Below are 13,091 nucleotides of genomic sequence, written 5' to 3'. Positions count from 1 at the left end.
AGTGGTTATGGGAACTCTAGAAATATCTGAGTAGATGGAAGACTTGTCCCTGGTGTGTTGGGGACCTGCCAACATGGAGCCAAAAGTGGGATTAAATTATCTGATATTTACTGTAGTAAAATGGATATTCAAAGTTTCCTGTTTGTTCTCTGCTCACTTTGGTGCCCCTCCTCTAAACACAGATCCTAAGTAACTCTTCTGATCTGTAAAGTCTAGTGAATCTGTAACTTTCTCTTGTATTACTATATAGCAAAACACAAGACTGAAATGAAAAGTTCAAGACCAGGCGCTTAACCCCTCTGTGACAGACCCAAAGCAGTGGAGTACAAGAGTCTTGTAAAGGGCAAATATACTGGTCACTGGGTGAGTAGTTTTCTGTTCCCTGAGTGACCAGAGCAGGGGCTGCACTAGAGTAATCAGGAACTTGCTAGAGCCAATTAAGGCAGACAGGCTGATTAGAACACCTGCAGCCAATCAAGGCAGGTTAATCAGGGCACCTGGGTTTAAAAAGGAGCTCACTCCAGTCAGGTGAGGGGGAGCCAGAGGAGAGGAAGTGTGTGGGCTGGTCTACACTACGGGGGGAAATCGATCTTAGATAAGCAACTTCAGGTACGTTAATAACATAGCTGAAGTTGAATATCTAAGATCGGATAACTCACCCGTCCTCACCGCGCGGGATCAATGTCCGTGGCTCTCCTGTCGATTCTGCAACTCGATTGGGGTTGGTGGAGTTCCGGAATCGATATAAGCGCGCTCGGGGATTGATATATCGCATCTAGATGAGACGCAATATATCGATCCCCGAGCAATCGATTTTAACCCGCCGATACGGCGGTAGTCTAGACGTAGCCTGTGAGAGGAACTGGAAGCAAGAGACACAAGGAGCTGAGAGTGAGAGGCTGTGCTGCTGGAGGACTAAGGAGTACAAGCGTTATCAGACACCAGGAGGAAGGTCCTGTGGTGAAGATAAAGAAGGTATTTGGAGGAGGCCATGGGGAAGTAGCCCAGGGAGTTGTAGCTGACGTGCAGCTGTTACAGAAGGCACTATAGACAGCTGCAATCCACAGGGCCCTGGGCTGGAACCCGGAGTAGAGGGCAGGCCCGGGTTCCCCCCAAACCTCCCAACTCCTGATCAGACACAGGAGGAGTTGACCCAGACTGGGGGGAAGATCACTGAGGTGAGCAAATCTGCCAGTAAGCTCAGGACCCACCAAGGTAGAGGAGGAACTTTGTCAAACCCTCCCAAACTAGATTGAGGAAAATGGTTGAGCAAGATTAAATAGTTTACATATACTTTAATAAGAAAAGGCCTGCAGTTAAGCTAGGTAGGAGCAAAATTGTAAAGGTAACTCTGTCCTCACGCTTCATAGTGTGAGCTAATTCCAGCTGGGGTCAGGAAGTACAGTATTGCACAATTGACAAATGCAGTACAGATTTGTTCACTTCTTTGAAAGCATCAGATCACTGCTAGAGTGAGGATGTTGAATTTACCGGTAAGGTAATTTCTACCGTATGTGGCGAAGAAGAGCAGTGCAAGTGTACATATTAGGGAGCTAAGTTTTCTGATTGCAAAGTGCTTTACTGAAGATTTCAGGCTTCCCCTGGTATAGTAGTTGGGAAATGACACCGTTGTCTGCAAAAATCTGAAGAGTGTATTTGAATATGTTGGTGTTAAAAAGTAAGGTATTGAACCCTAACGTGGTCAACAAAATCTTCATTAAACATCCCATCCTATCCCACCTCTGCCAGACCAGATCCTTTTAAAGCCTCTAAAATGGCACAAGTGGGATTTGAGTTGAATCTCGTGATGGGAACAATAACTAAGAGGGAATAAGCATTTAAATCATAACAATGCTTTTGAATGTTCTTTTTCAGGTTTGGTAGCATTGGTAAATAACCCTTCTCATCTGATTCCTAAAGCTTGCTGGGTATGCATGTGAAGAAAGAGTCTTTTTCTGGGTAATAATAATTAAGGCTTCTGCTTTTCAGTCCAGCAGGATTACTTTTGGCATGTACCAATGCCCACTAAACAGCCTGTTGAAGTTTCCAGTGAATTGAGTATATAATACTGAAAAATGCCATTGAAGGTTGAAATATCCTTTTGTAAGTTTCACTATTTCTTGTCTTATTCACAGTAGGGACCAGGGCATTAACTAAGGGTGAGGGGCTCAGTGGAGTCTTGGTTGTTTTGTACTTGAAATGCTTGAATTACTTCTGCATTCTACATTAGAGATTATCCTAGGTCCAGACACCCCAACCCATATCCTGAAGTTTGGATCTGAAACCCCTCACTTGGTCTTTGGGGATGAAGCAGGGCTGTAGATTTTTTTTTATATATATGAGCAGTACACACAAGAGCTGCTCTGCTTTGGAGCCATTTCTAGCCTTCAGAGTAGCAGCCATGGAACACACAGACAGAAGATATTTATACATACAGAGAACATGAAAAGGTGGAAGTACCCATACCAACTGTAAGAGGCCAATCAATTGAGATGAGCTATCATCAGCAGGAGAGAGAAGAAAAAACACCTTTGAAGTGATAATCGAGATGACCCATAGAGAGTGTGAGGATATTTTAACATGGGGAAATAGATTCAGTTAGTGTAATGACCCAACCATTCCCAGTCTCTGTTCAAACCTAAGTTAATTGTATCTAATTTGCATATTAATTCATGTTCAGCGGTCTCTCTTTGGAGTCTGTTTTTGACTTTTTTTTGGTTGCAAAATTGCCACCTTCAAGTCTGTCACTGAGTGGTTAGAGAGGCTGAAGTGTTCTCCCAGTGCTTTTTGAATGTTACGATTCCTGATGTCAGATTTGTGACCATTTATTCTTTTGCACAGAGACTGTCCGGTTTGGCCAATTTACATGGCAGAGGGGCATTGCTGGCACATGATGGCATGATGACATGCCAGTGTGATATAAGAGTACTGAAGGGTACATGGACAAACATTTAAAAATGTCCCCTCCTGCCCACTGCTGTGAACCAGCTGGTGGTGGTCAAATCTGAAGATGGCAAAAGCAGGAATCCTATGCATGAGCAATAAAATGAGATTGAATCTTCGTCCTACAAGTGTCAGCAATCCCACTTCCTCCATGTCCACTTACAAACGCCTCAGGCAGCTCCTCCCACAGATCAGTTCAAATGTATGTCCACACACCACTCTCATTTCGGGGCGTATCTGAAACACTGAACTGCACCTGCTTTTTCCGAGATACCAAAGATCCTGATGCCCCCCTCTCTCTCAAAAAAAAAGTGGTCAGTGGCTGAGATTGCTAAATTCTTTTCTTGTTTTAGTCTGAGATTCCTTTACTCCTAAATCCCTTAGCCCTGGTGTCCATCTCCCTGTACCTGACCCTCAAGCTCAAATGTATGTGACTATGGTGGGGGAAGGGGAAAATAATGTGTCTCATACTGGGCACAGTTACTATTCTGATAGCTGTGATAGACAGTGACTATGTAACCCCCAGGTCCATGTATTTTATGTCCCCTTCTATCCCTGATCTGTTACGGCCCCCAGTCTGACTCTTCACATCAGGATGTACGTACTCATGGTTTCAGTTCTGATGGTCTCTGGTTCAAGCCACTGCTTTTCAAGCAAGAAGACAGCTGTCATAAATATGACAGAGGCTACATCTACACAGCAACACCCTCCCGTCCCCACCTCTCCGCAGCAGCAAGTCTCAGAGCCCAGGTTAACTGACTCAGGCTTGTAGGGCTTGTGCTGCAAGGCTAAAACCAGCAGTCTAGATTTTTAGGCTTGGGCTGGAGCCAGGCTTCCGAGACCCTCAACCCTCCAGGGTTTCAAAGCCCAGGTTCTAGCCTGAACATCTACCCTGCTATTTTTAGGCTTACGTCAAGAGGCCCTCCCACCTCCCCAAGTCAGTTGACCTAGGCTCTGAGAGTCGCTGCTGTGGTTATTCGCCATGTTGATGTACTCAGAGAGACTTGAGTCAATAGCCCAGACCAAAGCATCCCTGAATATTGGTGCAATAGAAATCTGGTCCTGAATTTGGTTCTTAGAGCCCATTTCTAGAATGAACTGCCACCATCCTTGCAGTTCATTTACTGCTCAATGCCTCAGTTTCCCCATGTTTTAAAGGAGGATAAAAATTCACTGTTAGGAACTGTTTCCTGTTATGAGGATTAACTAGCTAACGATTGATAAGGAAAATCGCTATGTAAGAGCTCAGTTATTTCATGATACATAATGATCAACTGACATTTTTAAATGGTTCAGATCAGGGGTCAGCAACTTTTCAGGAGTGGTGTGCCAAGTCTTCATTTATTCACTCTAATATAAGGTTTCACATGCCAGTTATACATTTTAACATTTTTAGAAAGTCTCTTTCTATAAGTCTGTAATATACAACTAAACTATTGTTGTGTGTAAAGTAAATAAGGTTTTAAAAATGCTTAAGAAGCTTCATTTAAAATTAAATTAAAACGAAGAGCCCCCCGGACCAGTGGCCAGGACCCGGGCAGCATGAGTGCCACTGAAAATCAGCTTGCCTGCTGCCTTTTGGCACGCGTGCCATAGGTTGCCTACTCCTGGTTTAGATACTTGCCCTTATGTGTTTCTGTAGTGTGACAATGGTTGATTTTAAATCACAAGGTCTTTCATGGGAGGCGGATGAATGTGTTGATGGTGAAGGACAGTTATTATACAGGACCCTATCCACATCCCGGTGTCATCAACAGGAGTCTTTCCAGTGACTTAAATGGAAATTGGATCATGCCTGTACAGCCACTAAGTGTACATGGTACTTTACGGGCAGAAGGTCCCTTTAAATTCACAAGATAAGGATCCAGTCCTGCAAGAGGCTTAGTTACCCTCAGCACCTCTTGAGGACATTCCGTAGCTCACAGTAATGGATCCTAAGTTATATTCTAAGATATGATCTTTAACCAAAAAAAAGATGGCTTTGGGGTTAAGGCAGAGTACAGTGGACTTAGGACATCTAGATTCTATCTCCAGCTCTATCATAGACCCACTGTGTGACTCTGAGCAAGTCATGTCGTCATTCTGTGCCTCAGTTTCCCCATTTGTAAAATGGGGGTAATTATACTAATCTTCTCTCAAAGCAGGTTGTGATGCTCATTGATAATTAAGCTCTGCATCCTTTGCAAATCTTTGTATGGAGGTGCTAGAGAAGTGCTATGTGTTAGTAGAACCAAAAAGTCTGAGGTATAAAAGTGATACAAATTTGAAACTGCGTGCTTTAAAGCCAAGGATGTTCAGAATTTTATGATACCAATCCATCCCCCAAACTATTCTTATTCTTTTGATATAAATAATAAAACCTTACTCTGTTTTTCAATGGTCACTGCTGTAGAAACAACACCAGAAATGAGTGAGGTGACTGCTATTTGAATAAGCTAAGCAGGGCAGTTTGTGCAGTGTGTGTATTTATCTGTATTCTTTCTCATAGGTACCTTTAAATTTTGTCTGGCTTAATTTAATGGGAGCTGCTTGGACCCTGCAGACAATAAAAGGGCGAGGGTAAGGTTCTTGTCATCCGTTTGGGCTCCTCCTTCCAACAGACCCTGTTTCCGTCTATGTGTCTCTGCCTCTCTCTCACTTATTTTTTCCCCTTTGTTTTTTTCTTATGCCTCTCTCAACCGCATTATTTCCTTTCAGGTCGTTTCAGTCAAGTGAAGTAGGCAGCTGGTGTCATGTCTTCGGTATTTATCTTTGGGGAACCCAGACCTGCAGTCTGGGCTGGGCAATCAGTGCTAGGGGATTCGTTCTAACAGTTTGGAACTTTTTTTCTTTTTTTTTCTTTTTCTTTTTGTTTTCTGTGTAGGTTTCTTTAGTCAGCCTTGTAGCTAATGCCCTGGGCTACTCGGAACTAGGTGCCATAAAGTCCCTTAGGACACTAAGAGCTTTGAGGCCTTTAAGAGCGTTGTCCCGATTTGAGGGGATGAGGGTAAGATGTCATTAGCAGCTGATCCTTCTGCATGCCTGTGGAGTGGGTTTTTTAAAGCATGCTAGAACTGATCAAACTGGTGGAAAGATAATTCCAGACAGAATCATGATGCAGCTGCTAACTTGATCACACACCCCTGTTTATGTCCCCTTACCCTGCCCTCTGCTGCACACTCCCCTTTTAAAGAAGGGAGATGCATTTAGCTGCCTCATTACATTAATTATTGGCCCAAACCACATGCCATTCGTAGAACATGTTCAACACTTGGCTGTTCTCATTTGGCCTGGCTTAAACCTCTAGCATCCGAGGGGGCTTCTCAGCTGTAACTTTTTTTTATCTAGGGAGAATCACCAGGTGCAAAGAAGCAGAATTCGAACCACATCAAATATCTCCTCCCTCTCTCCCCCAAGTTGTTGGCCACAGTGGAGCTGGTGGGATTTAATTAAAGGAGAATTTAAAGGGTTTATAAAAAAAAATCTAATGTATTCAAGTCAGTAAAAAGCTGCTTCTCCTTCTTGGATAACTCAGGCTTTTCATCCCTGCAGGAAGGAAATGGGGGAGAGCTCAACTGTTTCAAAAAAGCTTTTGGTTTAATTCCTCTTGTTGCACCTTGTTGTTCTCAGTCCAGTCTGGCGGTGACTGGAAGCCTTGTCTGATAGTGAAGCTTTCGTTTCCACTCCCTCCCTTTTACCATGCTTTTATGGTACCCGGTCCTGTCACGGTGATATTAGCAACAAAGCACAAGCAAAGCACTGAACTTAACAAGCTTTCCTGAAATTGTTAGATGGTACCAATGCCATGGGGATTCCATTTGAAATGATTGCAGTGTCTTGTTACTTTGCCACTGATTTTATATTTTGGTGCTTTCCCCCCGCCTTTTGTGTCGAAATAATCAGGTGCAAAAAAATCCAACAAAACATACCTTTCTGTAGGTAAAGGGTATGTTGGACCAATGGATTTTCATTGTTGCTGTTGTGAACAATATTAATTTAGGTCTATTGCACTAAAGAGCAAGAAAATGCACCCTTAAAGTTAAAGATACCATATTAAAAATGGAATAAAACAGCTGGGAGATCATACTAATCTCTAAGTTACTTCAGGAGTAACTCCATTGGTGTCAGTGGAATTACACTGGTGTAATTTAGAGCAAACTAATGGCCTAAGGCAGATAATAACCTGTTAAAGGAATTCCCAAATAGATCTCTAGGGCATGACATAAACTACAATATCTATAAAGAGAATCGAGTGGAAGCAATAGTCTGTACTGAGAGTAGTGATTGTACAGTCACTGTTGGCTACATACACTAACCTCCAGTCAGCTACACAACATGGCCATATCAGAGTTGTGTAGAAAGCGCTAGTGAGGCCTTAACTGTGCAGAAATGATCCTGACGAGGCTAATCCTGTAAAAATCTTTCAGCAAATTTCTTCAATAGCACAGTCAGAGTACATCCCCTGAAATGCCAGTCCTGCTCATCCGCTCTCAGAACCACAGTTGCAGTTTTGTTATAGTGGAACAAAATCTGTGTTGATTTAAAATAATTTAAATAGCTGAAGTGGAATTCTGAAGAGTCCCTTTTCCCAATGCCAAAAAAATTATAATTGTTTCATGCAGTTCATGGGTGTTGGCAAATACAGCAAACTCAATGGTTAAATTCACTCCATGGCCACTTATATCTCATTTATTCTCAAATGTGAGGGCTTAGTGGACATAAGCTGTGTGCTGGCATTCTGTACAGGAGCACATTTTACCCTAAGTGCTTGAAGAGGCAGCAGTATCTTGTTGCTGGAACTAGATCTAGGGAGCTGTGATTCTGCCTCTGATTTGTGAGTGACCTTGGGCAAGTCACTTAGCCCCTTTGTACAGGGCACAGAGAGGTTAATAATACTTCACTAGGGTGTTGAGAAGTTTAATTACTGTTTGTAAAGTGCTTTGAGATCCTTAGATGTAAGGCATTATACAAGTGCACGGTATTAATATGAAGTATCGTTACTGGAAATGGCCTTTATCTGCTAAAACAGATTTCAGGTATTGACGATGTGTGTTTTTATCTTAACTTTTAGATGCTCATAGGACATTCGCCTGAACTGACACTATTGGAAAAATGAGTAACCTTTCCGCACTAAAATCCTGGCTCCATTGACATTAATGACAAAACTCCCATTGACTTCAGTGGGGCCAGAATGTCACCTTAGCTTGGTCTACAACTTGATACTGTTAACATCATTTGGGTCATAATAAAGGTGTGAATTAAATATCAATATCCGCAAAGCTACAGACTTAGTATTTCTAGAAGGATAGCCTTTAACTTCAATTCCTGGCTGAGATTCTTGTAAAAAAGTGTGATTGTATGATTAAGACTTAAAATCCAGGTTGAGCGAAGATGGCTTGTGTGACCTCTATGCTAAATACAAACAGGGTTGAGTCCTCCCTGGGGCTATAATAATCTGCTTTGGTGGAGGGCTTTTTCCCCCTTGCCAGTAGAGCTTTTAGTTTAATGCTAAACAGTGGCTTACAAACTACATAGCACAATCACAAAGGGTGAAATTTGTTCCAGTGGCGCAAAGCCAGAGTGATCAGGCCTTGTTCATATGGAGTCCGGCAAAGTTAGGTGTCTAGAGCCCCCCGCCCCCCACAGCTGTTTCTCCAGCCCACGGGTCCCCAGGACTCCACACTTTTGTGTACACTTCTCCCACAATGAACAAATGTAGAGTTTGTGTGGTATGAAGGGTCCTTCTGCACTAAGATGAATTTCATCCAGATAGAACCAATTTGCCCCCTACTGCAACATCAATACAATGTTAATTTTTTTTTGTCATTAGGACACACGTTCTTTTGTTGTTAAAGTTTAATGCTGAAAAGTGGTTTATATAACGATATAACATGGTCACAGAGACCAGTATAATCAGAGAGAAAAAAGAACTAGTATAAAGTCCATAGATAATAAATGGCATTTTAAAAAATAAATGTAAATCATGCTGGAGAGAATGATCCTTTCACCCCCCTGGAGATTTGAATTGTATCTGGTGTAGAATCGAGAGATTCACACGCACTTAACATTGGGAAACTATTTCACTTCAGCAAAATTGATACAAAGGGATTAACTGTAACTGTGCTACTTTGTAACCACCTCCATTCTTTTTTTATTCTGACTTTGAGATAAATGTACCAAAACAATCCCTCCAACCCCAAGGACAGTAATTTGAAATGCCTTTGCAAAGGAAACATTACAAGTAGTTCTTTGCTTTTCTCTACTCCATAGTAATCTGCATTTTAAAGAGCTTGCTCTGCTCTTAAATTATTCAGGAAGTATGACAGTAATGCTGTGAAACATGCATGCACATTTGTCAATTGCCAATGCACAGTCTGCACACAAAAGCCATGTTCCCTCTCTCAGATTTTTTGAAAGTTGGTTATGGTTGTAATGACCAATTTAAACAGTGTAAGTTGATTCCATTTATTCAGGTAAGTGATTACAGGAAGAGAGAGCATTTGTCCAGTCAGCATACTTACTCTACAACTAGTCGGGGGCATATCAGCATGCTAATATCTGAATAGTTTTAAAATATGGTAGGTGATCACTATGGTGTGTGCACTTAAGAATGGAGTGGAAGAAAGGGGAGTAGGTAATTGGAAGGAAAGGTGTTGTGTATTTAGCATATATTTAAAGGGCCTGATGCTGATCTCATACCCATGTAAGTCAGTGGATTTATGCTGGTGTAAAACTGATTAGTGATTAGTCTCAACCCCTGTTAATCATTGCAGGGAAAACTTCATTCAGCAGAAGTACATCTGTATTTAACCCTTTAGCTGCCACATTGCCAAATTGATGGGGCATCTAAAAGCTAAAATAGCATCCTGGTCAATTATTATGCTGAATTTAAATTATCTCTAGATTTTGTATTAAGTTATTCAGGGCTAGAGATGGGGCCAAGCCAGGAAGTTTGGAGTTGGGTCTAAATTTCTGGGATGCAGCTCCAAGATTCTGGTTTCAGTCCATCTCTTTTTAGGACCAGTATAATTTTCAGTGAGCATTTATAGGGAAATCCCATTGGGTTACAGATGGAATCACTTGAGTCAGCGTGAAACTCGACTAAATCACTACTAATTATTGTTACATAAAACCTTTAAACATGAAATAATGAAGCAGAAAGCGACGAGTTTGAGAGTCTGATTTAGACATGCCTCACCAGGGAGGTTAGCGTTCCACCATTTGTGACTGCTGAGACGCTTTGGCATTTTGCATGAAATAACTGGTAGAAGGGACTGGGATCATTCAATATCTTAATTCCCCTAAGTGATAGTAAGAGCATCCCAGGAGGGTGAATCACTGGCTTAATTTATCTGTTTTGTAGGGGAGGACTAAGGGCTGGCATAGTGACTATTTACTACCTAGGGTGTTTTCATTAACAGTGACTTGTTTTGAGGAACAGCTGTGATCTAGTGGTTTAAGGAAGAGCTGAGACTTGGGTTCTGTACCTGGCTCTGACACCTCTATTTTGGGTGGGGAAACTGAGGCCCAGAAAGGCTAAATGACTTGCACAGGGTCAAGGCAGCCAGTTGGTGGCAGAGTCAGGAACAGAAGATCTGATTGCCAGTTCTGTGCTTAGGCCACCATCACCATTTCAGTGATAATGAAAATGCCTTAGGTAGCAAAGAGTCACTGCAACTCCCACCCCAATTGCCTTCCTGACTCTTTGTAAAGTACCTTGAGACCTGCCTGAAAAGTGCTATGAGGAGTCCACATTGTTATTAATTATCATATATTTATTGTTTATACCCTGAATTACAGAATGCCTGAAACCAGTGTGTTTACATAGAACTTTGATTAGTGTTCCTCTTTTGACACTAGACAGAAGAGATGAAACAATTTAAAATTTTAATTTACTAAAGGAACCTAAAATAGGAGAATTGTAATAAAAGATTTAATAACCCACTGCCCTGGCTACATTAAAAGCATGAGAGCTTAAATTCTGCCGTGTGTTTATCAGGAGAGGGCTTGGGGAAACACCGCACTAAATTCCTGAAAGACTCAAATTAGGAAATGGTTAAAGAGATGAGCTGTGACCAAACAGCACACCACTTCCTGTCTTATTTGCTGCCGTTTGGAGAAGGGAATATGGCTTTTCTTTCTTCTTGAGCCTGCAAACCTGCATGCTCAGCTATTTGCCTGAGACAACGTGGTCGCCTTGCTTAGTCACAAATATTATCTTGGTGTTTACACTGACTCATGGCTTAGTCTTAAGAGAGCAATTTTAGGGCTCGATCCTGCTCTCATTGAAGTCAATGGCTCAGAATTCCCCACTGACCTCACTGGGAGCAGGAAGCGGGCCTGTAAGTGACCACAGCCTTGTTTTAAAGTGGGGAATGGCCACAAGGGCCACTGGCTGATAAATTCCTCCAAATCCATGAGCAATGATATCTTTGGACCTGGCTTTGAGCAATTAGTCAGGTAGGAGTCTATTGATTATTGTAACGAGTTTGAGCTCAGCCTCACTCAGTAACATCATTTTTTCCCCTTTGACAATAAAAATTATTTACAAGTAATTCTTGTACACATGCACGCACAAACACACACCCACGAAAAAACCAAAGCCAAAGTCAGCCGATCCAAAAAGAACTCGCCCTGTTTTTAAAATAAACAGGATCTCAACAGATGAACATAAGAACAGCCATACTGGGTCAGACCAGTCGTCCATCTAGCCCAGTATCCAGTGGGCTTCTAAACAGAACCTTTAGCCACTTGGAATAAATTCACTGCAAACTCTAGTCTAGACTAAAAGCCACGGACCTGTCAGTGGCCTCACCTCCTATTCCCCCCGAAAAACAGCTGTATTGATGCTTGCTGCCTACTGTCTTCTGTTTTATACTAAAACTTTCTCCCGCCCCTTCCAACACAGGTGGTTGTCAACGCCCTGGTTGGCGCTATCCCTTCCATTATGAATGTGTTGTTGGTCTGCCTTATCTTCTGGCTGATTTTCAGCATTATGGGGGTTAACCTGTTTGCTGGGAAATACCATTACTGCTTTAACGAGACATCCGAGGAGCGCTTCGAAATAGAGAGAGTTAACAACAGGACTGATTGTGAAGCACTGATGCCACCCAACTCCACTGAGATCCGATGGAAGAATGTGAAAATTAACTTTGACAATGTTGGGGCAGGATACCTGGCTCTTCTCCAAGTTGTAAGTTTTGCCTTCCCTGCCTCCCAGCCCTAAGTAGATGTTAGATCTTTTAACAGACCATCTCCATCTCTGGGTTTTTCCCTCTTACGCCCCAATTCAACACTCCCGTTGACTTGAATGTGCATTGGATCAGGCCATTGAGCCTCATTTTGACATAAGTTGCGCATTCGGCCCTGCCTAGAGTGCCTCTAACCCTGTATTCCCAGAGAGCTCTATCCAGTCTATTTTAAAAAAAACACTTTTTAATTATGCAATTTTTAAGACCCCACCAAACCCTGGATTTAATGAGGCAACAATAAAATGTCTTTAAAAATGTATATGAAGCTCTCCACTTCATGAGAAAAAGGCAGATTTAAATAAATTACCCATAAAAATCACAGATGTGCAACAGGTGGAATTAAATAGTGCATTATAAAGGGAAAGCAAGAGATTAAGTGAGACCTCTCCTCATGCAGTTCTGTACCACACATCTAATCTATCCAGGCTCATTTCAAATTACTTCCCTCTAAAAGAATGTGTGGTTTTCTTCACTAGGCTACTTTCAAGGGCTGGATGGATATCATGTATGCAGCGGTAGATTCCAGAAAGGTAAAGCACGTTCCCCACCAACTCTCTTCCAGAATTCCACTTCTTATTCTTAAATTGTGTTTGTTGTTTTTATTTATTTGCTGTAGTGATCATTAGGTTGCATTTCCTGCGGTTACAGCATTGTTATCCATTAAAGGATGTATCTGCATGGTGCCAGGGTGGAGTAAACACCAATATTTTCTTTTTTATTAGTGTCAAGTAAAATGGAATTTGGAATTTAAAAAACTTTTTTTCAGTCAGTGATGGAACTCCAAATGTGCTGTCCTCAGAACCAGAAAATGAAACTCACTATAAAAAGAAACAGGAGAAAATGACTACTCTGATTTCACTGTTTCATGTTAAGTGAGAGACAAAAAGGCAAACAGCATGAGTTGGGGATGGGGGGATA

At 41.9% G+C, this 13,091-nt stretch overlaps 1 protein-coding gene across 3 annotated transcripts in view; it reads left to right on the top strand.

Moving 5' to 3' along the window:
• The window catches only part of SCN8A (sodium voltage-gated channel alpha subunit 8), a 129,850-nt gene that overhangs the window by 104,438 nt on the left and 12,321 nt on the right, over positions 1-13,091 (top strand). For all 3 annotated transcript variants that reach the window (XM_050925364.1, XM_050925361.1, XM_050925363.1), the window contains 3 exons: positions 5,807-5,929; positions 11,831-12,115; positions 12,650-12,703. In XM_050925364.1, the coding sequence (XP_050781321.1) occupies positions 5,807-5,929; positions 11,831-12,115; positions 12,650-12,703 (462 nt within the window). The remainder of the gene's footprint in view (positions 1-5,806; positions 5,930-11,830; positions 12,116-12,649; positions 12,704-13,091) is intronic.

This window comes from Gopherus flavomarginatus, chromosome 16 (assembly GCF_025201925.1).
Source record: "Gopherus flavomarginatus isolate rGopFla2 chromosome 16, rGopFla2.mat.asm, whole genome shotgun sequence".
NCBI classification, from domain to species: Eukaryota; Metazoa; Chordata; order Testudines; family Testudinidae; genus Gopherus; species Gopherus flavomarginatus.
Note: the sequence above shows the minus strand (reverse complement) of the source record. Positions and strands in the feature narration are given on the sequence as shown.